The following is a 27,603-nucleotide window of genomic DNA, read 5'->3' on the forward strand; positions in this document are numbered from 1 at the left end:
AGTAGGATTTGAGGGATGATTTCACCAGATCATGAAAAAGTGAGGAGAGATGTGTGCCCAACATGAAAAAAGGCAAAAGCCATTGGATGGTGATGTGGAAATTAACATATGTTTGGGGAGGAGAAGAATAAGGCAGGTCATTTCCATCTCATGAAGGAAATGGGCTCTCTTTGATCTATTTCTGTGGAGGATACTCCTATGTATTACATGTGAGTAGAGATAGACATACTATGGCCTATTAGGTCAGTTCACCTATAGCCTAAATATTCAACATTTGCTTGTACATAGTGTAAAACTAGTGATAAATTATATTAGACTTGTAATGGTTCCCATTACTTTTTCTTTCTCTCTTGATCTAACAGATACTATAAGCACATTATATTATACATTTATTTTACAATGAAAAACATTAAACATACAACAGTCTTATTTTTGCTTTTGGTGTTTTCTGACTTACGTTTATCTGTGAATTTTCTGTGTTTTTTGCTACTTTATAAAACCTTCAATTAATAATTATTTCTATACTAGTGAGCTGAGTAGTTACAACCTTCTTAGCGGCATTTCAGCAGCCGGTACCTATATGTAAATATAAAAGTATAAAGCTAATATGGTAGTAGAGGAAAACGTTTTTTTTTAAGATAAAATGGTGTGATATGGAGTATTGTATATTTTTTTCCTAATCTCATAAATTACAAGTGTGAAAAAGTAAAGGATTTAAATATGTTGTTTAACTGAAAGAGTGATCAGTATAAGAGGAAAATAAAATAATAAAATGGAATTACCATTACTTCTTTTTCTGATCCTTCAAGCATTAAGGCCATAAAATTAGTTTTGTTCTGGTGATTCTGTATCTATTTACTCATAAACTACCTGAAAGATTATATGTATTTTTGAGGGCAAAAGAAGGCTAGAATTCTTTTTTAATTCACAATTATTATTGGTACAGAGGAATTTGGAACCAAGATGTGTGTTGTTGGAAATGAAGTTTACCAAGCATAATAAAACTATTTAATAGAGTATTTTTCTTGTATGCGTAAACATTTTAGTGTTGCAGCTTGGAACAGGATAAGAAAGTGAAACTAGGAAAGTCCCAGCCTACACTGTGGACTAAATTCACTCGGATGCATGCCACAGGATTCATTCAGGCTGGCTGAGTCTCAATGTAATGTTAGAGAAGAATAAGCTGTGTCTTGTAATTTGCATATCCAAGTCCTTTTCTAAAGGAAGTCAGAGTGCAGCATCAGAAGGAAGCTGTGGTACGCTCTCGTAACTTTCGTACCAGGAGTGATCACAGCATCAGTGTAGAAGGCCAGATTAGAGCTTTGTGTCCTGTGGACTCTGCCAAAGAGAGAAATTTTTTTTTCACAGAGCTGAATGAGTTGTAAGACAAGTTGTTTATTTGTTGCTGAATAAAATTTACTCCATTGATTTACTGTAGTGCCATAAAACAGATAAGGAGAAACTTAACTACATCTTTTTTAGATTGGTGGTTACTTACCAAGTTGATTGACTACACAGATCTGTCCTAAGCATTGCAGGATGTTAAACCTAATTCTTAATACTCTATTCTGAAAAAGCTTGCTTTGGTAAAAAAAGGTAAGTGCAATTTACCTTTACTGAATAAGAAACAAAAGCAGATTTCATTAGTCTTTTGGTTCTTTAGCCATTCGGGGTCTGTTCTGAAACACTGACCTTTCCTATTGTTCCAGCTTAATGAAGATAGATTTTTTTGTGTCTCCTAACAGATACATATAACTAATGCAACTGTGATTTCAGTATAAAAGTCCTTAGTTCAGAGGCCTTCTTCCCTAGTGAAACAGTAACTCATACAAGCTTATAAATACTAGGACTTTGTATTATGTGTAACTTAAACTGAGACTACTCAGTCTTTCCAACTGTGTGACTAAGTCACCTCTTAACACTCTCCGTACTCCTGAGAGTCACAACATGCACATCTATGCCATATATTACACAGAGTCAAAAGGCAGTGGAACTCCAGGAGATACAGGCAACACAGGTTTCATGGCGATTCCTTCACTTCTGTGTGATAGATGCTGGGCTAGGTAAGGAGTGTAGCTGAGTCCCAGGGTAACCTGGTGATGAGAGCTCCAACAGCTGCTGCCAGCTCCCTTCTTCCCACAGCCAGGGATTTGGATTACCCAGCAGCCCCCATACCAGAATAACCCTGCTGCTGGTCACCAGGCATAGCCATGGCACAGGAGCTGCTTTTGACCTGCTCGCGAGCAACACGCAGCTCACGACCCACAGGTTGGTTACCCTGAACTAGGCATTAGCTCACTTACAATATCTGTACTTCATAGTTCTAATCATGTTGCTGTTGTTCATATGGGCTGCGCTGCATGTTTCCCAGTAGTGTATCAATCTCTAGTGTCGAATTGCATGGCTGTGCTAGCATGTAGTCTGTACCTCTCTTGTTTTAATTTTGTGTTTTCTTTTTTTTTTCTTTTTATTCAGACAGGGGATTTGGCTTCTGTGCAAATAACAGGAGCTCCAAATAGATGGGAGGTCTTGTCTGCAGCTCCTGCCACTATAAAGGATGAAGCTGGTAATATAGTACAGATACCAGGTGCGGCCACAGTAACTTCAAGTGGGCAGTATGTCCTTCCTATTCAGAGTTTGCAAAATCAACAAATCTTTTCTGTTGCACCAGGATCAGATTCGTCGAATGGTACAGTGTCTAACGTGCAATACCAAGTAATACCCCAGATCCAGACAGCGGATGGTCAGCAGGTTCAACTTGGCTTTGCAGCCTCTTCTGATAATGGCAGTATAAATCAAGAAACTGGTCAAATCCAGATCATTCCTGGCTCTAATCAAACCATCATTGCCTCTGGAACACCTTCAGCAAATATTCAGAATATCTTATCACAGTCTGGTCAAGTCCAGGTTCAGGGAGTTGCAATTGGTGGTTCGTCTTTCCCTGGCCAAGCACAAGTAGTTGCTAACGTCCCTCTTGGACTGCCAGGAAATATTACTTTTGTACCCATCAATAGTGTTGATCTAGATTCTCTGGGACTTGGCAGTGGTTCTCAAACCATGACAGCAGGCATTAATGCAGATGGGCACTTGATAAATACTGGACAAGCCATGGATAATTCAGATACTTCTGAAAGGACTGGTGAGCAAGTTTCTCCTGAAATCACAGAAACCGCCACTGATAATGACTTATTTGTGCCAACATCATCTTCATCCCAGTTGCCCGTTACCATAGACAGTTCAAGTATATTGGAACAAAATGCAAACAACTTGACCACAACTAGTGGTCAAGTTCATAGTTCTGATCTTCAGGGAAATTACATCCAGACATCAGTCTCTGATGACACGCAGGCTCAAAATATTCAGGTCTCCACAGCACAGCCAATTGTACAACACATACAGCTTCAAGAATCTCAGCAGCCAACCAGTCAAGCCCAGATTGTACAAGGTATTGCGCAACAGACAATCCACGGTGTGCAAGCAAGTCAAAGTATATCTCAACAGGCTCTTCAAAATCTTCAACTGCAGCTGAATCCTGGAACTTTTTTAATTCAGGCACAAACAGTGACCCCTTCTGGGCAGATAACCTGGCAGACATTTCAAGTGCAAGGAGTTCAGAACTTGCAGAACTTGCAAATTCAGAATGCACCTGGTCAACAAATAACTTTAACCCCTGTGCAGACTCTCACTCTTGGTCAAGTTGCGGCAGGTGGGGCGTTGACATCAACTCCAGTTAGTCTAAGTACTGCTCAATTGCCAAATCTACAGACAGTTACAGTAAACTCTATAGATTCTGCTGGTATTCAGCTGCATCAAGGAGAAAATGCTGGCAGTCCTGCAGGTATTTATTTTACTCTTTTTGAAGAAGGTTGTTTTTTGTTATTGTGTGTGGTTGGTTTACATACTTATAATGGGAATGACATTATTGACTTGCTGCAGAAGCTTACTAAATACAGTGGGTTAAACGTAGTGATGACAGATTTTATTTGAAATTAATGTTCCTTTGGAAACTCCTGTAATGGTAGAATATGGCCCCACCTTGCTGCTTTTAGTATAAGCCCCTGTAACTCCCAGCTGGTCGTATTGGTTAACCGCACTTCTAATACAATGTTTATTGGTGCTTAAAAGTCTTACCATGGAGAAGACCTGTGTGCTAAATTGGGAAAGGAGATATCTGACTATCTGACTATCAAGCAGTATCATTAGCATACCCTGTTCTCCCAGTCCTGAATAGATGAAATTTTCATGGAAAATCCCAACATTTCCCTTTATAGATTTTTTTTTTTTTCCCCCTGAAAATTTTCAGACCCCCTGAGGTGCTGTTATACATCTGCTGTTTTGTTAAATTTGTTTCCTACTGGTTTAATATTGGTGTAACTACGGTGTACAAAACTCATGTAAGCAGAAGTAAAAAAGCATGTAATAATCAAAATGGAAGCTGTTCTTAAGAACGTATGTGAATTTCCAGTACTATTTATTTACCTTATGTTTCAGAATGTGCGATTGTTAACGATAAACTTCATAATGTGTTTTATCTCTGTAAGCAGAGAAAGGATGTTTTCTTAAAATAGGTGTTTCTTAATGTGAGAAAAAATAAACATGCCTGTTTATTTTTGTTAAATTTGATACGGTGCATTCCAAATTTCAGGGTGTAGCTACCTAAAAGAAAGGATAAGATATGATTGAGGTTCAAGACATTTTGCTGTACCAGAAGCCATTTAATCTCATCATTGCAGGGTTGTGCCCAGGCTAGTTATGAGGGGAAGAGTGAGCAGTAGAGGTAAGTTGGGAGGGAACACTGTTGCACAAAGTAGCTTGGGAATAACTGCTTTACTATAATCATGTGATCCAAGACTGATTCATTAAGATACTGAAACATAAATGTTTAAGTAAAACATAAATATTTTGCATTGTATCCCTATTTAAGCATGTGAGAAGAATGCCTAGAGGAGCTGCTGAAGCCGCTTTGTTTCAAAACCCTACTGATTGTAATACTTACGTAATTATTGATGTTGGTCTATTCTACATCAGGAAGTTCGCTTTTCCTTTGTAATCTGAAATTTGAATTTAAATTAATAAGCTGGGATGGGCTTTTTTGTTCATTTTGTTTTGAAAGCGAGTTATGTGTTAGCAAGACAAAATTACCTACACTTAGGTAAGCCTACTCTTCACTGGCTTGTAGGGAGCAGCACCAAACTGTTGATGAGTGTACTGCTCACAGCCTTTGTTCGGGCGGGGATGATGCACAGTCTTTATTCTTAAATTTTCCATTTTCAGTGACCACAGAAAGTCTTGGTCTTGTCTCCATCACACCTTGTTACCTACATGGGGTATAGACATCAGTAACAAAAAGCATGTATGGTGCATGATAATACAGCTAAACTCAGATGCCAAAATCTAACTTGTGCAATAAGGGCTCTTTGGCTTAATGTAAGATACAGGGAGGATGAGAACCTTTTTATTTCTGATACTTATATTCGGTATGGGATCATGCAGCTAATGTGGAGTGGCACAGCAGAAACTTTACAGAGAAGGGAGGGAGGAACCAAATGAAGAGACACATGAAAAAAAGTTGAGCTTGCTGTGTGCATTAGTTTGTCTATTGCCAGCCCTTGAGAGTGTTTTAGTGGTGGTTCATAATAAAATGCAAGCATTCCTTAATGGTATTTTCCTGTGAGAAATTTCACATGGGAAGGGAAAAGAGTAATTGTGATTAAATGTGATTAAATAGGCAGAAGGAGTAGATGAATAGAAACTATTGCCTGAAGTGAATAGCTATAAACACCTGGCTGTATGAAAAATAAGGTGGAGATTTATAGTGACATTTTTCCTACTTGTCTAGGAATAGTAAATGGACTGGAAGGTGTTAAATGGACATCCCCTAAATTTGGGGAGAATTTAATTGATCCATCCTTTATGTTACAAGAAACTCACTTTTCCAGAGGAACGATCAATGTGAAACTGCTTCTAACTAACAGAATCAGACTGAATTATCTTGATTGACTTTCAGTGTCTTTTCCTTATGCATCTAATATTTTGTCTACATGGAAGTTATCTGAGAGAATCTTTTTCAGTGATGTTCCTCATTTATAACCCTTCACAATAAGTGTGGCACCCTTTTTTTCAGGCTGAAGAACAAATAATGCAATTAGAAGCAGGTAATGAAATTATAAAATTTTTTTGCAGGTCAGAAATACATTGTTGTTCTGATCTGCAAATGAGGAAGACCAGTTTAGTTTTAAACTGAAAGAGGAAAATACATGAAAGGGACAGCAGAATGAGAGAAACTAAAGCTAAAAGGGTGAGAGGCTTCTTGATTCCTCTTTTCTGCAGACTACTGACAAGCTTTGAAGCAAGTTAAGAAGGGTTTCCCTGTATTTTCTCCCTCCAGCCCAGATAATGTGCTTCCTTCCATAACAAATACAATCAGGCTGTATTTTCTCTTTTTGCTTAAGAAAACTTTTCTACCTGAGGCAGAAATAAAAAGAACATATTTCTGGTCTCAGGTCACAGATGGGTGGTAGTTGTCTGAAGTCCAGATAACATAGATTGCTCTGTTAGCCATGTAGCTGTGAGAACCATGGGTTAGGTTTTGGAAATTGGTAGCTACAGCCCATTGCGTGAGAGCTGTTCTTCCAAGCCTTCCTTCCCAGGTAAGCAACAGTGTGTGAGGCAAAACAATGTCTTTTACTAGGTCCTACGTTTTGTTTATGGAAAGGCACCACAAACCTAATGCAAAGCTAATAGCTTTGTCCAGTAAATGTACAATTTTCTTTGAAAAATGACCAGTAATTACTCTTCTACCAAAAGCATCTGCTTTGCTGGGTGTCCATAGCCAGAAACTTCCATGCACTGAAAAGTCTTGCCTGAGCATGTTAGAATGTTCCTTCTCATTGTGTTTGCTGGTGCCTTGCAGTGGAGAAGGGAAGGATATTGGTTACATCACTTTTCAGAAGAAAAAGCTGTATCAAATAGTACCTACATGTTAAACTCTGGCAAAGGGCTATCTTTCTCACCTGTGTCCTGGCTTTAGTCTTCTGGGCTTGAGACGGAGTTACATCTGAGATAACTCTCTAGCAGTCTACTTTTATTAGCAGTTTGTAACAAAATACTGCATTGTGTGTAACAAAAAGAGCTATTGCACTCACAGTTCCCGTTGCTCTTTAGCACCTTACGTGTTCAAGAAAGGTATTTATTTCTGTTAACATGTTTATAGATTTCTTCTTCAAACATTTCATATAGAGTAGCCTTCCTTTTGGAAAAAAAGAGGATACAGAAGTGTACCAGCTTGGTGTTTGTGTTTCTGAACCTGTAAGTTTTGTCAATTTGATAGAATTTTTAAGTTACTGGATTCCCCCCAAGCCATTGTCCAAACTTAACAGTGCTAACGAAAATTTAGTTGTAATATTGTCTCAGCTAATTTATAATGTGTTGAATCACAGTATTGGATTTGTTATTTCCTGAAAAGAAAGCTGATTTACCAGGTCTTATCTGGGTTGCTTAACTTTTTATAAAAATGCCTTTTTTTCTTTTTTTTTTCTTTTTAAATTTTTTTTAATACTTCTTTTGACAATTCCAGTAGCATCTGAAGAAACTAGCAAGTGACCTGAAAGAAAGTAGCATTGGCTTGAGAAGGGATTTTGCTGCTTATCAACCCAGCCACACTCAGCTGGAAGATTTATGTATTTCAAAATAAAAAATCCTACAAACAGTTTTCCATGTTGTTCTACAGCTGGAACCAAGTCAAAAGGAATCCTTTCAAGAGTTGGCTTAAAGTGCCAGTGCAAAACTGAGCTCTGCATTTCTTCCCAGTTCCTCCTCTGCAGGGGTATACCCAGTTATCGAATGGACTCATCCGCTTGCTGCCATTGAAGCTTACAGTCATGCCTGCTGATCAGCTTACACCAGTTGATAGCAAGCGGGAATGGTTGGCTGTTTGTGGTGGGGACTTCATTCCAGTCCTGCCAGAACCTGAAGTCTTTGTCATGCTGCAGTAATTTAGCTATTCAAAATTTGGCCAAAAAGCTGGCTGACAATTTTCAAGGTAAATAGTTGCCCAGGTGACAACTTGTCTTTCATCTGCTGGTGTCTTGTGAGGCTTTGGTTTAACTCCTGTTAGGTGAAGCAGTCTAAACCCCAAACAAACAAATTTAAAAGCGGAGTATTTACAGTTTTACTTGTAGGGATGGTTGTTTCAGTGTTTTAATGTTTCTGGTGAAGTAGTACTACTTAGAGCATAGCTTTCTTCTGGCATCTGGAACTTTATTAAAAGCTCTGGCTGGTTTTCAGTATTAAACAACTTAGGTTTTTCTCTTTCTTTTTAAGTTCCAGTTTTTAACCATATTTATTTTTACTTTCAGTTACGCAGTTTTTCCTTCTGAGGCATTCTTTATACCAAGGTTTCAAGAGAAGGGGATGGTATTATTATGAAATTGAATCTGATTATTAAAAAAAAGGTTTTTGAAATGCATGAGGCAAACTGAAGCAGTGATGTTAAGTAAATATTTTCATCTAACAACATCTGGTTTGGGCTATCCCATTTAAATTTGAGGCATGTAGTTTGCATGTCATAAAATTAAAATAGTTTAAAAACAATTCCCCCACTGTTTTATTTTTTATATGAAAGATTAAATTGGAAACCGGCAAACTTAAGTTAGTACAGGAATTAGAGCTATTTATGTACCAATCTTGTGTAAATAGTTTGATTTCAGCATGCTTAAATTACATTCCTTATTTTCTCATAATTTTCAAAGCAAATTAATAAATTGTGGAAGAATTAGATCATTATGCTTTGTATGTGTTTCACAGTCTTGCTTGTAACAGCATATAGTAAATTATCTGACTTAAAATGGAAGAAAGTTTGCATAGCTTTAGTCTGATTATGTGTTTTTAATGCAGTATCCACTGCTGTGGAATAGAATTGGCTTTTTAAATTCTTGAAAAAATGGAATTGTCAGATGCTTCCACTGTGTCTGTACTTCATGTGCTTTCTGCTCTGTGTTCTAAAGCACCTCAGAGTCTAATTCATTTTCTTACAGCCCATGGTGGTGAGGTGTAATTCTGTTGTGTGTGTTACTCTTAAGTGAGTATTCGGTCATGTATGCTGAGTGTCTGGTTGCAACTTGGGACTGTGGATGTTAAAGAGGGTAGCCTGTCTTATCTTGGGTTCAGATACCCTCAGGATGTTCATGAAAGAATATATTGCCCAGTTTCAGTTAATTCTTCCTTTTTCATTTTTCAAATACCCTGTTTTGCAAGATACTCCTGAACCAAAAGGAAGACTCTCTTATATCTGTGGGGGTGTATGGCAAGTATATGGCAAGTGAAAGAGGCAAGGGATTTTATTTCCAGTACTGCTTCAACTTAAAAAAGAAGTGTGGAAGAAGCTCATCTTCTGTCTTTTGCAGTCTCAGCACTTTAGGTCCATTGTTTCAGGTTCTGTGCAGTTTTCTTGCCTTTTGAACCTCCTGGCAGGATCCCATCCTTTGGTTCTGATCTCTCAAGCTAAATTCTCAGTGCATCTGGCTCATAAAAAGTATCTGAAATTTCTACCAAGGACAATGGCAGTCTTTTCATAATGCCAGGAATGTTCACTAGGATCCTAGTTGTGATTGCCGTCTTGAAGATGAAGCTGAATTGTCTTTTACTGCTTGTAGAAAGCAGATTTTTTCAAGTGGTAGTAACTTCTAAGGACATTGTCAGTGACATGTCATCGTTATTTATCATACAGAAATGATAGTTCTCAATCTGCATTTAAACTTCATGTCAGTTTTTAATCCATGTGTTCCACATACATTTTGTACTTCATTTTTCTTAGTCTGAATGTTTTACTGTAACCCAGTAAGTCACTTCCTTGCAGAATTCTCAAGTATATTATAGCAACAATGAGGTCATTCTTGTTTTTAGAAAAAACCTAAACAAACAACTTCTGAATCAAATTGTTCCTGTAATCCCATTTTGAGTGTCATTAATTCTTTCCTTCTTTGAGTCTTTGTTTACCCTTTTTTCAGTATTATCACAGTGCTAGCTTTTTTCTAACCTACTGGAGCATTCAAAGGGCCAAAGGCTTGCAACCTTAAAACTGCAGAGAGCTCTTCAGCCTTCTCTTAAAATTACTGAATGAAAATTATCCTAATCTGCTGATTTATTAAGTGTTTATTTCAGTAGCTGTTTTTACATCTTCCTGTTTTCTGTCAGTGGGAATCTTTTCATTCTCATCTAGTGATAGGACCATTATTTGGCTTCTACCTAAATACAGAACAGAAATGTTTATTGAACAGTCCTGCCTTCTTGAATTACTGCTGACAATTCTGTTGTTTGACCTTAGCAGCAATCTAACACTCCTTTATGTAGCAATAGTTAACCATGCTGGTCACAGACTTCTCTGTGTCATCTTGCTTTTCTTACCTATTTCAGCAGTTCCTGGCTGCTTCTATATCAAGCATGATAACTCTTCTTCCCTGTTTCTAGTTATCCCCTCTTGCATTATCAGTTATGGAAAAATAAAAGGAAAAAATAAGGGCATCACTGTCCATAAGAATCTTAAGATGTTGTGAATCTGTAGGTAACACATCTCAAAGAACTACAGTTACTGTAGGGTTAAGTAACTGTTCTTTGATGCGTTATATGTGTTGTAGCATTGGCTTAAATACTTTCGTGATTCAAATTTTAAATAATTAGCTTACGCTAATGCATAGGATCACTTGGAAGTACGGTATGTGGCGTTACTTGTGAGAAAAAAATCTGTAGCCCTATTTTTAATCTCTTTGGTGCTACTGCTTAAATATTCAACACTGTGAGATCATGCGCTTAGACTCGTACACAGCAGTTGTTTTCTTCAGAAACTTAAAATCTGATTTAGAACTGTTGAAATTAGATGATAGTCTTCTGAGCCGAGGTTCACAGGTATTTCAAGATGACATTCTGTAGTGTATCTTCTGTTGCCGTGTAATTTATAATAAAAATGCCTAAATCTAAATTTAAAACTTTTAGGCCGCAAATCAGTGTAGAAATCGTTAACTCTGAGTTTCATGTCTAAAAGACTTGCACAGCTGGCCAACTAATAGGGAGGGTTTAATTACATAGTTTAGTTTAAGAAGTTTAATTTGGTTGGGAATGAACAAGGACAGTGTCCAAGAAATTTGAACATCTTTATTATAGTGTCCTGGCATACAGAGATTAAGGCAAGGTAAGTCAAGATACTGAGGGAATGTGAGTTGCACTGTAGGTAAAACTGAGAATAAAATTATCAGGAAAAGATGGAAAGGGGATGGGAATTCGCATCAGTTTTCTTGGACGGGAAGGGAAGCATCTGTTTGGGAAAAGAAATGAATAAACGTGACTGATTACAAGACACTGAAACTGTAGTCAGTTTGTGATTCTGTGAGGAAATTGGTGTGAAGGTATGTGGAGTGCTGCTGTGGATCTGTTCAGTTGAAAGACTATATTTCTGCTTTGCAGCTCAGGAACCTGTAAAGCTTAGCTGAGTAAAAAGGCAGGATGGCTTTCAGCATCTAGGAAAAACAGCTAAACTAGAAGCCTGCAGTTTGGAGAAGTTACAGGTAATGCTGAGAGTGCCTTTATGTCATATTCTGCAGAGGCAGATATAAAAAACCCAAAGTGGTGGCATAGTCCTCAAAGGAAGTGTTTTTGCACGGCATCTTCCTCCATTCTCAGTTTACCCCTATTTTTGTGGCTGTTGGATAAGCTAATAACTTTTCTCATAGATGAAGAAAACAGTATTTTTTTTTTTTTTAAAGTCCTAGTTGAAACAGACCCAAGATAGAACGTGAAACCGTACTGATGCATTTGTCGATCAAGAAGGTAAATGATCTGGGTGTGTTAGTGGGCAGCAGTAATTCTGTCTACACTAGATTATAGTTGAAATGTACTCAAGAATAGTTTAAACTCCATTTACATCTGCATAGTTTCATCTTGTCAGTTTAGTTACTCTTCTCTGAAGCATTTTAAACAAATCTCTTAGTTATTGTTTTTATTTGCCATATACACATAAATTTGCTCCATATTGTAGCCAGCTCTGGGCTTTCTGTGCCTATGAAATACTACCTTTGGAACAAAGTTGTACACAAAATTCCCAATTTCCATCCTTTAGAGGAAAGCAAAACTTATAACAAATCTAGCTCACTAGATACCAAAACCAGCTTGAACAGACCATGATTTTCATCCTGTAGTCAGTTTGAAACAGTATTTTTGTCAAAATTTCCCCTTCATACTTAACTAGTACTAAGTTTTGAACTTAATTAAGAATGGGCATATAGAAATTTGAAAGCATGAAAATAAAATAGTAACGAAAATGTAACCTTTATCTAGCCTCTGTTTAGTTGGTAGGAAAAATGTTGCCTGTAATTTGCTGGTGTTTGTATCAGCTTGTCATGGCTTTAGTGATTATAGAATTTTTTTTTTCCTTTTTTATGCCAAATTTTTTTCAGAGTGTGAGTAAAACCTAGTGTTCTGTCAGCTGAGACTGAATTAGAATGGAGCGTGTCCAGAGGACCACCGAGGGAGAAATGCAGAGTTGGTGCCATCTATATGGTTTTGCATAATCTTCAGTTCCATTACACTGGAGATGACTCTTACCTTTTGCTTTTCTCCATGGTTTGTCCCTTCTACTCCTTCATTTTCATACTGTTCTCTAAATTACAGTGGCACCCCCCCAAAATAGGCAATCACATTCAATACGGGATTTGGTACAGTCCATTCTTTGCTATACTACATTCTAGGGAGGTTAGATAAACACTTCATCTCTTGATAATTCTTTTAATTTTGTTCTATTTAAAATATAATGTACATAATTATTAAAAAGTCTTGTCTGTGAATTGCTAGTCTACATTTGTACTTTTCCGTGTGTCTGGAGTAGAAGATGGTCTATATGAGCAATGCCTAAAGAAATAGCTACACTTTCTGCCTTACCAAGATAACCAGGAAACAGCATAAAATTACAGACAGTAATTTCATTTCAGTTTTGCATTTTTTTAAATAGTATTATAAACTATTATATGTCTGTGCAAATTGTTATTTTCTTCAGTATCTTCAACTCTTAGGGGTTTTACATGCCCCTCTTTTTTTTTTTTTTTTCTTGTTCCAATTTTCTTATTCCTCCACCATTATAAAGCTATTATGAGCCTTTGTGCTGCTGTAATAGTGGTGATGTTTGGAGGTGACTGGGAATAGAGAGGTACTGATGAAAAAAGTGTAAGGAAGTCATGATGAAAGTTTGCAAAGTGGAACAAACGTTGCATGAGTTGAAGAGAGAAGTTCCCAAGTAGTGTGCAGTAGCAGACATTCTGGACATGTTTCTATTGTTAGGTGTATCTCTGTTATTAGAGTGTGACTTGGGTGTGTCAGTGTAACAGGAGAAATCACATGTGACGTGGAATACTTGACTTCAGTAGCAGAGCTGATGCTTGGGAACACAGATCCATACTCTAATTTGATCCATTCATCTTTGCTAGGACGTATATCTCTTGTTGTATGTGTGTGCAGTGCTAACTGGATGCAGCTGCGGACATTACAAACTCATTATATGCCTGTGTCTAATGTTAGTAAGGTCATAATGAAATTAACTTCTTACTACAGTGTTTCATTAACATTAATTCTTATTTTAAATAAACCCAAAATTTATGCAGTGTATGTTTTGTGGAGCAGTTGGTTGGTAAAAGAACTGAAGAGTATGGTGCATATGTATCCCAGTCCTTAAGAACTACTTGGAGGCTAGAGTTGGCCTGTGCTGGCAGCCTCGCCACTTTGCTGTATTAAATTCCTGTTTATGTGCCCTGTTGTATAAGAGTAAATCAGGATTTTGCCTTTTTCTGAAGTTGCTGTATGTGAATGTATTAGTATGCTTAATAGTATCAAATTTGAAAGGTTAATTCTATAAGTCATTGTATGTTGTGTTTTAGTCTTGGCTTATATAGAATAAATTTAATAGATGACATGTATATACAGATTGTTACAGATAATAAAATGGTTTTGTAGGTGAGTCTCAGAAGGTGACTTAATTTGATAGGAAAGACAGTTTGGTGTCTAGAGGTCACCACAGGTTTTCTAGGTCTTCACATGGAAGATACTTGTTAAGTTGCTGTGTGAAATTGTGAACTTCTTATGGTAACAGTGGAGCTCAGTGTGCAGGTGACTTTGGACAGGCTTACCACTGTAATTCTGCTGGATGTTGCCACATGTGCAAAGAGTCAGCAAAAGTGAGTGTGCTAGCTCCTGGATTCCCACAGCTCAGAGCCTGTCATACTAATGCAAATAATTTCCTAGTGTTGACTTTTGTAGCCAAACCAGATAAATATTCTAGATTTCCCTGTTTCTAACCTGGAATTCTCTTCCCAATGCAGTGGCTTCCTAGAGAATTATTTTAACTTTAGTCACATCCATAATGTAGCTTACAGTACAGTCCTGCAAATGGTTATACATGTGCAAGTAAAAGGCGGGCAGGCTGTGGTGTTAAGAGAGACTGGACTGAGACTTTATTAACAAGCAAACTTGTGTGTAGCTACACCCGTTGTCTGATGAATGCTGATTAGGAAGGTAGACCAGGTAGCTACTACTCTTTACATGTTTTATCACAAATTTCTTCCCTGACCTCTAATGGGACAGGATGCTGTTTATGATCTGACACAACAGCTTTTCTTAAGTTTTCTTCATGCAGTTCGTCTTCATTATACAGATAATGGCTTATACACAGACTCCCAGAAAGAATTTAGAGTGGCCACAGTGCTCAGTTAAGGTTTTGGTGTTACAGTGAGATTGAGTCAAGGATAAAAATATACGTGGTAACTAAGCCTCTTCTGCAGAGAAAGCAGCCTCTTAAATATATCCAGAAAGACACACAGCTACTCTGCTGAACCAAAGAAGGGTCTGGGGCTCAGGTTTCTGAAATGACACATAGAAACTGTCTTTTAAAATCCTCTTAATATGTACGTTTGTTAAAATAGTTGTTGTTTCGCAACGTGCTGTGATGCTGTAATTAGTTCTTGGATTAGCTTGAATGAATACTCTGTGTGTGTGGGGAGAGGGTATACATACTTGCAAATGTCCATCCTACAAGGATAACTTAAGAGGGTTCTTTGCATCCATGAAATGGCAAAGACATATTTTAACTACTAGCTCATCAAAATGAAGTACACTGTGTGCTGCTCACCTCTCTCTAATGCCGAATAACGTTATTCCCTAGATGTTTTCTTCTCTATGTGTGGTGGAAAAGGCATAAATTTGAGGTGAGAAGGGGAAAATGGAACAAAAGAATGATTATTTTTTTTTTTTTGGGCTTCTTTAGGTATCTTGGTCTTTCGTGGGTCAAAACCTTTTATATAATTGATTGCTCCTATCACTGTGCATACTGAAAACTTCTGAAAAAGAAAAGCTTTTTCTACTACAATACACTAATTGAGAAATCCTGAGGAAATATAAATGGGTTATTTCAAACTCAGGATTATTTGAAACATGCATTTACATTTTTTTTTTCTCAACCTTTGTCCAACTTCTTCAGGTTTTTCCCAAGTTTCAAGCAAGCTATATCCTTCTGGTGACAGCTTCCTTACCAAGAACAGTTCAAACTTAAACTTTAATAATTCATTATAGCTTGTCTTCAACTTTGAAATGTATAGTAAGATAAACTTTTTAAATACGTTACAGGTTACAAGGGCACAGGAGCAGTGTCAGTAGGCACTGAAGGATGTTGACTTTTGACTGCCATAGCGCTCTCAACATTAAAACAGATTTGATCGTTATGGTTTCCTTCTCTCTATTTAATGGGCTACTGATGGATCTGTGTTTGTTCTTTTCCTCAGATATTAGGATTAAAGAAGAGGAGCCAGATCCAGAAGAGTGGCAGCTCAGTGGTGATTCTACACTGAATACCAATGATCTAACACATTTGAGAGTACAGGTGGTAGATGAGGAAGGGGACCAACCACATCAAGAGGCAAAAAGATTGCGACGGGTAGCTTGCACATGTCCCAACTGCAAAGAAGGTGGTGGAAGGTATGTAATGTTCAGTGTCATGTAATGATGAAAACAAAAACTGAGTGAGGAAAAAAGGAGCCATAGTTAACAGTAATTATCTGCAGTGAAAGAAAACTAGAGGGTTATGTAAAAGAGCTTATACAATAAAGGACTGACACTTTTATTTCTGAGTTTGCAAATGAATGAGCAGATTATTCCATCCTCTCTGAGTTACTCCATTGAGATTAATTAGGAAAAAAATGGAGTTAGATGCCACCTAGTACAAGTGAGGGGGAATAGAACATTGCCCTAAATAATATGAAAATGAAATATTTTGGAATATGCACATCCGTGATTGGCTTCCTATTGCATGTCAAGGACTTGATTAAATCCTGTATTCCCGCATTTCCTCACTGATTGAGCATTTTTTCCACAGTTTGATTGCTTTGAGAGTGTTATAAAAATACAGCTATCCTGGTTTTCTTATTCACTGGTTTCCAAAGAAAAACAAGGTTTGTGTAATAACTAAATACCAAATTTTGCATTGGTTTTCAGTCGGTGGAGTTAGTGGAGGGTCAGCGGCTAACAAAGAGGTACTAAGTTCCAATTCGTATAAAACTTCAGGGCCGCATAGGAAGCCGTATTTTCTTATTCTTTATCTCATGAAAGTATTCTTCAGCTTTTTGTTGGTATTATAAAGCTTTTATTCTGTTCCAAATCCCTTTGTTTTAAACATGTCTATTATGTATACAAGGGAGGAAGTAGGCATAATAGGCGGTGTTTTACAAGTGCAAATATTTAGGAGTGTATATGCTTGATGTAATAGTGTAGGGGCTTCTTTCCAGTACACTAAAATTTGTCATTTTGAGAATAGTTTCTTCTCTAAAATAGAAATCTTTATTTATGTGAGAACTATAGTGCAAATTACTGAGTTCTTTTTGAAGAACCTGTGGATGTTCTATGGCTTTAAGAGTTCTAATAGGACTGAATAGTACTAAATATGTCTTTGTGTCAAAACTCTGTGGGTTTCTGCTGTATATCCTAGATACCCGTTTTGCAAGTATGGAGAGGTAATATCTTTAGGTGGTCATGCAGAGTAAATATTAAGTGTTTGAGACAAAACACTTCTCTAAACATCTACATCACAGATGAAGCTGGTGATAATATCTGCAGTTAAGGTTATATAGTATCTTTGTCTATCAGTTTCCTCTTCCTAAATCCCTATGTATAGTTCACTGAAACCTAGCACAGACATTTCTAAGTTCTTGGTGAACCTCGGCTCTGCTTTGAAGATCTGCCCAAAGGATACCCTGGGTTGAGATTTACTTCAGTCTAGGAGAACTCTGAAAATGTTATTTGAACTCTGGAAATGTTATTTGCGCTGGCCATGCTCTTAGAAAACATAGAGATTTCACATGTTCCATCTTCCTCATGCTCTCTTTCAAACTACAGTGTCTTTAACCTAGAGGTATCTTTACTTTAAAGTCCTCTTCCTCCTAATTGATGTTGTTATAACGCCAAATTTTAAAGTCAAAGCCCAAGAGAGAATCTTTTTGAGATGATAAAGTCTGAAGAAGGGTTTAGTCTGACTGAAATTCAGATGTGGGAATTTGGGGAGGAATTGAGATAAGAGCTGGAACGGAGTTTAGATAGGTGAGAAACTGAAATCCACTGTAAAGGGAGGACTGAACACATCAAGTGTACAAAGTAAGTAGAAAAAGTAGGACAGGAAGTCAGGATGTGAGAAGAATTAAACTACAATAGAAACAGGATAATGAAGGAGACAGTGGTGGGAAACAGAAAGAGTGAAAGTGTCTACAGTTGCTAGAGCAACTTTCCCACCAGAATGTATAATTCCATCAGAGTCTAGCAAAAAAAAGCCCACTTGGAGAAATATTTTCTTTCTCATTCTGATATACGTTGATCGCATTCCATAGCTGCTGCAGTTACTTGTATCTCTAGTGCTGTAGTTCTGAGGTTTTTTGTCTTTCAAATCTGCTGATGACTCGCAGAGTTTTGAATAATAGGACATTTGCTTTTATAAATTTCTTCAGATAGCATTCACAATTCTTAAAATGATGCAAAGGTAGCAAAGTCAAAAACTTGGAAGTTGGCAAATGCCAAAATTAAGGTATTGTGGGCAGTTTTAATTCCGTGTGCATATATATTATAATTTGGTTTCTAATTACATGACCACAGACTGTTTTTTTCAGATGACCTCACTGACATTTAGTGGATGGGTTAGATGATGCACAGGTAGTGAATCAGGGCTGTGTAGCAATTGGCACCTGCTTCACTAATTGCAGAAACTGGAAGACATTTATGAAATGAGATATGGGACTGCAGCAACAGGGCTCTGGCTCTGAAGTTTCTGAGATGTTTGTCTATCCATCCCACCTTTTGCAGAACTGCAGAAGTACCGAGTTCATTTCTGTAAATAAGTGGATTGAGTTGAATTGTGAACATCTGCAGTACTCTTAAGAAAATGTGCTTTTGCTATATTGAACTCGATGCCTCAAACTTGTAGCTGCTTGACAGTCTTGGCCTTAATCTCTTTCTACCTCAGATTTGGATGTACAAAATGATTGTACTAGTTCAAGCTCACTACGTAGGAGTGGTCCAAGATGATAAATTTGTTAGTGTTTGTGAATTGCTTAGGCACTGAGTGTTGTGAGTGCGTGTGATGAGATAAAAAGAACCCAGGGGAACTTGAATAATTCTGTATTTAAGATAGTACTTAAATAATATGTAACTAGTAAGACAAAAAAATCACATTAAATTGGTACAGAAAAGATACATAGCATTTCACTCAGCGAATACTGTCCCTCCTGTGCACTGAATGTGGTAGAAAAAGGTAGCGCATGGCTTTGTGAATGCAGAGACTTCTTCATAACTTCATCTTTTGTGTAATCCTACTTTTGGTATTTCTTGCCTTTTTTTTTATTTTCTGGATGGAAAGGGGAGTTGAGAACAGTTCCTTCTAGTTTTTGATGTTGGCTTTTCTTGGTGTTTTTTTATTTTTTGATACGGAATTAGACTGCATTAAAGTCTTCAAAGAATTTCTATTTGTACCAGTCCTGTGAAGTAGGAAGGCACTGTTATCTTTACCTTACTTGGCGGGGGGAAGATAAGAAAGGAAGAGGATGATGTATTAGATATGTAAATTAAAACATTATAGCCTCAAGCTTATATTGTAAATGGGGGATAAGCAAGAGGAGAGAGATATATGTACCTCAAACAATGACTCTCATCCTAAACATCTGTGTTAAGCTTCTAGTTAGGGTGTCTAAAGTTAGGTGGAAAGTTCACCCTTCCCTCAGTTACATCTAGAGTTACATTGAGATGTTAACTACTACTTGTCTGGATCTATAGAGGAACAGTACTTCTCAATACCATTTCAGGTATGTAACTCTAAAATACACGTTCTTAAAATAACTGATAGGGCTGTGTTTTACTCTTGAAATACTTCATGTTCCTTCTGGAAGTACTGCTGGACTGAAAGTCTAGTTTCTCAGTGCATGAAGCTGTCTCCTGCTGAAACCATTGCATTCTGAATGGTTACTGAGAAACATCGTTTCTGAACTTTATAAAGCTAAAATGTACTATGAAAATACGTAAATATTAATTGATTTGAAGATTCTGGTCAAGGAGTAGGCCTGAGTTGTATCGTTTTACTCAGTGATGATGGTTATTGGCCAGTGAAGCAGGAAAGGCCTCTTAGCATGATATGTTGGGGCATAGTGCCAGACTCACAGCTGCAAAGCATCCAGATAGAATTTGGCTCATATCCAGTCAGTTTAGAGCACACATGAAACAAACATGCAGATGCCTATATGAAGCTATGTAGAATAAATACACTTAGGTACTCATCCACAGTAGTCTTGTGGATTTAAATTCTGTGGATCTTTAACTTTCCCTTTTCTTTGAACTTAGAAGTCCACTAAGGAATTCTGGTCACCACTTAGGTGAGGTGCTTAGAACTACATATGCTACACCATCTAAGCTGACTGTGAGTTGAACCTTGGTTTCCTTCAGTCTAGACTAAAGGTGCAATTAAACAAGTACAAGTGATGGACATAAGAACCATAAAATTATTTTAGGGGAATTTTGATGTGATTTTATGTCATTAGTGTCACACTTATGTACTGTATCATGCAAGGTTACAAAATACTTGTACTGATTATTGTGGAGGGGAAGATTTAATATGTTTGGAGAAGGTGTGAGGATGAAATGCCAAATACAAAAAATTCTATATACAGAAATAGGTTCTCAAATGCAGAAATACATTTTGTTGTAAGGCCGAGCACTCCTTAGGGTCACATGGAGTTGAACAGGCAATTAAAGACACAGAACAGAAGGATCCTCTGGAGAATTCTCTCTGTTACCAAGATTGTATAATGGGGAAAGACCATGGGTGTTCTTTTGCCTTGCACTGCAATTGCTGAATGCCTTGAGCCACCAAACAAGGGGACCTGAACTGAATCATTATGTGAGGGTGAACACAGAGCTTGAGAACTGTGGAAACAGTTGTAATAGGACAAAAGGGAGAATACAACTTCCTTGGAGTCCCAGGAGCTGGGAGTTTTGGGCTTGTAGATGAATGCCACAGGAACTGTTATAGATACAGTGTGTTTTTTGTGGTGGCCTAGCCATCTGCAGAGGCTGAGAAATGAGAAAAGAAAGGAGGCAAGCTAAAGACACTTTTTTGAGTGCCTGAGTTTGTCTGAATGTTCGAAACTTATGAATATTGAGCTTTTGTGTAGGTGGCATATTACAAAGTTAAATGCGTGACATTACAGTTAATTTTGCTTTCTAACCTTGGCTTGAATGGAGGCCATGGAAAAGCATGAATCTGACAGTTTAGATGTAACAAAGGTTAACCAATAATGGGTGTTTCAGCTCAGGTAGGTGATGTAAAAAAGGCAGTGTTTGTGCTGTTCCAAAGAAGTGATCTTCTTTTGGGACATTTAAAAAGGGAAAATTAAGTCCCAAGTATTCTTGCCAAGACTAATAATGATGGAATAGCTTAACAGGTCATATCAGGTCAGATGTCAAAGAACCGTTTGCATGAAATTTACAAACAAGCTAGGTAAAACAGGCCTAGGTGAAATGTCTCTAAGGCTAAGGATTGAGGGGTGGCAATAAAATAAAATAAATAAAAACCCCAAACCAAAACAGACAGATAAGCAGAATCTCTTCTGTCACCATACCCATAGGCTCATATGAGTCTAATGCTACCACAGCAGGGTCGAAAGCCTTCTGGACTTGTTACTTCTACTGCCATTGAACCTGTTCTGAAGTCAAAACCTACACTGTCATGCCAAATAATTACTCTGTAGAAGTAATAGTTTTTTCTTCTAAGACAAAATGGCTAAAGAAGTACTGTGAAGATCACTCTATATTAAGACTTCTTAGAAACATTTTCTAGGACTTAATTGGATTTTACCTTCTTTTCACGACTGTCTGTAATGTTTTCAGTTCGCATGTGCTTAGGTTGGAATTCCCTTTAGATGCTGTGACTTGTTAGAGTGAATTAATTTCTGTGCCTATTCAGAAATGCTTGTTCCGAGCACTAGCTCCTTAAAAGTGTATGTGCATTTTACACTGAACCCTCATTATGTGTAAACCAGAACTGATCTGAATACAGGGATGCGGATCTAGGTCTAATAGTTGCTTGGCAAATCTTTCATCACTGGACGGTTAAGAAGTTGAACATTCAATTTAAGGAAAAAAAAATGCCCTGGGGAGGCAACTGAAAATTGTATAATCAGCCATGGAGAATGGAGTTCCCAAGACTGTGATTTCAGAATCCACTTAAGCTGTTTTAAGTTAACATTGTTGATGAATAAGATAGCCTAATCCTTGGCTGCATTTTCCAATCTCCTCCCTTGTACCAGCATTCACCATTCGTATAGCTGCACTGTCAGACAATTCTATTCCCTGGGGTGCTTCTTTCAGCAGCAGCAAACACTTAAATAGGCTAAAATCCTTCACGATGTCCTGCACTGTCCTGACTGAGCTCTTTCTCTGGGTCTTCAGAGGCTCTTATCTGTGTTTTTATTTAAAAAAATAAAATCCTCAACCAACCAATCAACCAAAACCAACCAACCAAGAAAAACCCCAAAACAAAACAAAAAGGCTTTTGTGTTAGGTGCTTTCCCTGAACCAATCACCTGCCATTTCAGTGAGACAGCACCTGAAAATAAGCATCAAGCTCAGTGGTCTGGATTATATTGTGAGTGACCTGTTCATTTTGATGGAATTTTATTTTTCTGAAATACCAAAGAATTCATTTAAGTTTCAGCAAGATGAGCTGTTTCACTGCCTCTCCTTTAGTGGCAATACTCAGGTTAGTACGCTTGTCCACCAACCCCAAACTGCTTCTCAGGTTTCTCCAAGATGCCAAAAATCCCATCTGTTCTCTTCTCAGTTGCCAAAATCTCCAGTTTCCGTTTTGGCAATTACAGTCATTCGTGTTTTTCTTTGCCAAAACTGTCTTTGGTGTATGGTAAAAACAAACTGGGAGAAATTTAAAACATGGGCACTTCAGCATCAAAGTGGTGCAAACTGCTGTAACGACTGTATTTCCAACTTCATGTATGCTTGCTAAAGATTACACTTCTATCATTTACATTTCATATGATGATAATTTATAGTTTGCTGCAGAATTGGGATGGCATTATAGAATTTAGTTCCAGCTTCTTATGGAGTGTACTGGACTCTGTATTTGAAATAAAAATGGGAAGCTGCTCAGGTTTGTTTGCAGATCTCTTGGGATATATTATCTCACTTACATGTGTGACCATTATTTAGGAAGAATTTATCTATCTATTTATTTATTTATTTATTTATTTGCAGAGGCTCCAATTTGGGAAAAAAGAAGCAACATATTTGTCACATACCAGGGTGTGGTAAAGTATATGGGAAAACCTCACATTTGAGAGCTCATCTCCGCTGGCATTCTGGAGAGCGTCCATTTGTTTGTACTTGGATGTTCTGTGGCAAAAGGTTCACTCGCAGCGATGAGCTCCAGCGGCACCGAAGAACGCACACAGGTTTTCAGTCTTTCTTTCTGGTGCATTTAACTAAAGATGTGTCATTGAGGGGGCCTGGATAAATAACTTTTAAGGGGAGAACAGATCTTTGTATTGGATTGATTTTAATGTGTGACTGTTCTAAAATCAGGTAATATTTAGGGCTGTGCACACACTTTGATGTCATTGGTAGGTCTGAGGAGGAAAATGGTCTACCTTTATTTGATTCGGAACTGACTTTTAAGGTAATATTTAATATAGCTTAATCAGAATACTTTGATTCAGGTTCAGCAGTGCATTTAGGTTTTTTGAACCAGATTGACGTGTTGTACCAGCTTAAAACTTCAATAGTTTCCTCTCTTTTTAAAAAAGAAAAATAAAAAAAAAGTGGACTAGCTGTCTAAGAGATTAGTTATCATTAACAAAATTAAGGAAGAGCATGTGGTGGTGCATCATTCTGCATCTTCTAGTTTCATGGTTAGACCCCCCATTAGGGACTCCAGGTTCACACTTCTTCTTTTGTGTAATACAAAGAAAAGAAATCAGTCTAGATTTACCATCTTTTCAAGGAGCAGTTTGTTGTCTGTGTTGCCTATTTTCCTACAAACTGAACCCATAATTACAGTCTACAGGATGCTTACTTTTTAAAATTGGACAATTTGAAAAACCCAGTGACAACAGATAAATAAGTTAAGTGCTTATCAGCATTTACGTTGCTTAGAAAAATGTCTTTGCAATGTCCATGAAAAATATTTCATATTTTGTACTTATTACATATTTTGTAATGACATGCTTTTGCTAGACATGTTGGATGCTTGAAATCATTGTTCAGGATGTTATGTTCCATCTGTATGGACAGCCCGATGGGTTAAAAAAAAAAAAAAGAGGTGGGTTGAATGATTCAGCTTTGAGGTATGATTAGTGGTTCCTAGTGTACCTGCATATCAGTAAAAAGTAGAGAACTGCAGGGATCTGTCCTTTGACCTGTTTTAACATCTTTATCACTGACCTGGTGAAGGCAACAGAGTGCACTTAGGTTTGCAAATGACACCGAACTGGGGCAACTGGTCCATGCAGTTGAGGGCAAGGCTGCTATTCGGAGGACTGAGGCTGAATGAATGGGCTGAGGAGCCTTATGAAATTCAGCAAGGGTAAACACCAAGTACTGTTCCTGGGAGGGAATTAACTTTTGCAGCAACACAGGCTAAACGCTGAGTTGGGAATCAGGTTTGCTGAAAAGTACCTGGAAGTCTCAATGGACAGCCAAAACATGAGCAGGAGCAAGTAGCAAAGATGGCTGGGGCTTTTATCAACAAAAGCAGGGACACTAGTTCTAGGGAAGTGATTATCTCCTTCTTGTCAGCACTGGTTAGATGACATCTAGAGTATTTCATCTAGTTTTCAGCCCCAACAGAAGAAAGACATTGATCAACTTAGTCAAGGATTGAGTTCACTAAAGGGCAACCAAGATGATTAGGAAGCCGGAGCATTTGCATTACGAGGAGAGGCTGTAGGAACTGGGCTTATTCTGCTGTAAAAAGAGAACAATAAGGGCAGGGGCAAACTTAATAGCAACCTTTTAATACCTGCAAGGCTCCCATTAAGAAGATGTCAGACGTTCCATGGTGGTGCATGGTGAAGGATGAGATGCAACAGATGTAAGTTGAAACGGGAGAGGTTCAAACCAGAGGATAGTCAGGCACTAGAATGGGAGGCTCAGAGAGATTATGTGGTCTCCATCCCTAAAGATTTTCAAGATGAAGCTGGATAAATTCCTGAGCAACTAGGTCTGACCTCATAGCTGACCCCGCTTAGTGAGAGATCAGACTAGAGACCCACAGATGATCCTTCAACCTTGAATTACCAATGTTCAGAGGGCTGGAGCACCTCTCCTGTGAAGACAGCCTGAGAGAGTTGGAGCTGATAGTCTTGGAGAAGACTCCCAGATGTCTTACAGCAGCCTACAAGAAAGATGGAGAGGGACTTTTTACAAGGGCATGTAGTGGTATGATCTGTGATGGTGGTGAAACACTGGAACAGGTTGCCCAAAGAAGTTGTGGATGCCCCATCCTGGAAGTGTTTAACAGGGCTTTGAGCAGCTTGGTGTAGTGGAAGGTGTCCCTCCCTGTGCAGGGGGGTTTGAACTAGGTAATCTTAAAAGTCCCTTCCAACTAGATAGTCTTAAAGGTCCCTTCCAACCCAAACAATTATGTAATCTTGTCCATCAGTCTAAAGTGTGATTCTGCAGGAACTCCTATAGTCTTCCCTGTTTTGTTCTCCTCTTAAAAGTTATTTATTGGTAGTAATTGCAGTGAAACTTGGTAGCCTGAGGGTGTGACATGGCAGTAGTCTTTAGCTTGTCTGAAAGATCTCTCCAAGCTTGGTGAGACAGAAAAATAAATCAATTCTTTTAAAGTATGGGTGTCTAGAAATTTAACATGCAAGTTTGTTATATTGGATTGTTTTTTTCTTCAGTATAAATGTTGTTAGAATTCTGACTCTTAAAAGGTGCAGTAAGTTACCCCACCTTTTGGTGCACATGTGATATTTTTAATGTTCTTGAAAACATATTTTTTCTTATCTTCTGTGACAGGTGAGAAGAAATTTGTCTGTCCAGAATGTTCAAAACGCTTTATGAGAAGTGACCACCTTGCCAAACACATTAAAACACATCAGAATAAAAAAGGTATTCACTCTAGCAGTACAGTGCTGGCATCAGTAGAAGCAACACCTGATGATACTTTGATTACTGCAGGAGGAACAACACTTATCCTTGCAAATATTCAACAAGGTTCTGTTTCAGGAATAGGAACTGTTAATACATCTGGCACCAGCAATCAGGATATTCTTACCAACACTGAAATACCTTTACAGCTTGTCACAGTTTCGGGAAATGAGACAATGGAGTAAATATTACACAAGATACCTATTAATTGTGGTTATTTTTATACAGTAGTGAGAAGAATATTGTTCCTAAGTTCTTAGATATCTTTTTATTGATGTGCAAAAATTTTTTGGATTGACAGTAACTTGGTTATACATGACACTGAAATGCCTTACTTTGTATGATATTCCATAGTATATTAAAATGGTAAAATTGCATGGGTTTTGTAGGTACTTTTGGAATCTAGAAGAGATGAAATTTTACCAAGTTATAATAAAAAAAAAAAAAAAGGAATTTAAGGATGGAAATGGTAGTCTAACCAAATGCATCAATCCTGTGTGGTTTAGTGTAAAAAATGAGAACATGTTGGTATTTATCTATTGTAAGATAAAAGAAGTTGATGGGTGAAAAGAAATCATGTTATGATAAAAGAAATTTTGTAATTTTCTTGATGACTGGAATTTTTATTATGCATAACTGACAAATCAAGTTTCCAAGCAAATGTTACATAGTGTAGGCTTTACTTAGCTCATCAACTTGTCATTTTGAAGCTAATTATTTTAATTAGGTTAACTATGTACAATATTTTAAGCATTACTCTTGTAAGATTTTGAAAACTACATTTTAACATGGAACTCTAGGGATAGTCACCTTTTAAATCCTATTGAAAAGCCATGTTTAAGATTTAATTTGCCAAAATGATGTCTTGTTAATATTCTTTCAATAACCAAGGTGGGCAATATAACCAATGTTTGAAAAGCTTAAAATGTTAAAGAAATAAATATGTATAGGTTGAGGCATTTGGGTGGTAAGGCAAATGTTATAGTGAAGTATATCCCTTCTTTTGAACATTGGAGGACCAAAAATAAGGTGTATTGTGTCTCAGCAGTGATTTTTATCAAATCTTTTTTCCAAAAAACATCTGTCTGCCAGGGCCTTAAAAGCCATTATGTAAATTACCAGTAAAATATAACATATGCAAATACAACAGAAAAATCACTTCCATATTGACAGTACTCCCAAACATATGGATATAGTCATAGTGAACTAGGGGGTTTATGAGGTTTTTATTTGTTTGTTGTTTAGTTTTTGGTTAGTCAATCTGCATTTAAATATCAGCCATCTTTCGTTTTTTGCTTCTTCCCTTAAAAATTGTATGTATCCAGTACATTTAACTGATAAACATATATGTTTTTTATTATGCTGAATTTTCTTTTTATTTTTTAATTACTGTTTATATTTTCAATTATAGAAAAATGTACAAAATGAAGTTATATAGCCAGTCTGTAAGTGCTATACCATTTTCAGAAAATGTACAATGATACTTACTGCAGTTCACCTATTTACAAACATTTGGAATTCTGTTCATTTGTTATTCTTAAAACCACCTCAAATTTAAAGGCTACCTTATTGTACGTTTAAAGTGTATTATAACAGTGTGGTAGTTAATAAAACACTATTTTTTTTTTCTTTTGACTTATGTTTACTGTATTTCTTGTTAACTAATAAGGTGTAATTTCATAATACCTCTTGATAGCCTGAGATGTTTTATTATTTTGCATTAGCTGGTGGGAAGTAGAAATGGTGTTTCCTTTGCTTTTGTGGGTGAGGAAATGGTAATATACCACCTCCTCGCTATCAAAAAAACCACATCTGTATGTGCACAGACACACATTGCTGTATATTACATTGGTATATAAAGTGGTAACTTTTCTGACC

General features: G+C 37.3%; 1 protein-coding gene across 3 annotated transcripts; it reads left to right on the top strand.

Moving 5' to 3' along the window:
• Positions 1 to 27,360, top strand: SP3 (Sp3 transcription factor). 3 transcript variants are annotated; one of them, XM_062604702.1, is made up of 6 exons: positions 1 to 39; positions 2,476 to 2,587; positions 2,672 to 3,838; positions 15,813 to 16,005; positions 22,825 to 23,021; positions 25,594 to 27,360. In XM_062604702.1, the coding sequence occupies exons 1-6, from the start codon at positions 16 to 18 to the stop codon at positions 25,908 to 25,910; spliced, it is 2,010 nt and encodes a 669-aa protein (XP_062460686.1). In that variant the 5' UTR covers positions 1 to 15; the 3' UTR covers positions 25,911 to 27,360. The 3 variants fall into 3 exon arrangements, with proteins under 3 accessions (XP_062460686.1, XP_062460684.1, XP_062460683.1); XM_062604700.1 differs by having other exon boundaries at positions 2,476 to 3,838; XM_062604699.1 differs by lacking the exon at positions 1 to 39 and having other exon boundaries at positions 2,348 to 3,838.
• The last annotated feature ends 243 nt before the right edge of the window (positions 27,361 to 27,603 follow it).

The sequence above is a fragment of the Pezoporus occidentalis genome, unplaced genomic scaffold (genome assembly GCF_034315485.1).
Source record: "Pezoporus occidentalis ecotype Australia unplaced genomic scaffold, CSIRO_AGI_Poc_V1 ctg88, whole genome shotgun sequence".
Classification (NCBI taxonomy): domain Eukaryota; kingdom Metazoa; phylum Chordata; class Aves; order Psittaciformes; family Psittacidae; genus Pezoporus; species Pezoporus occidentalis.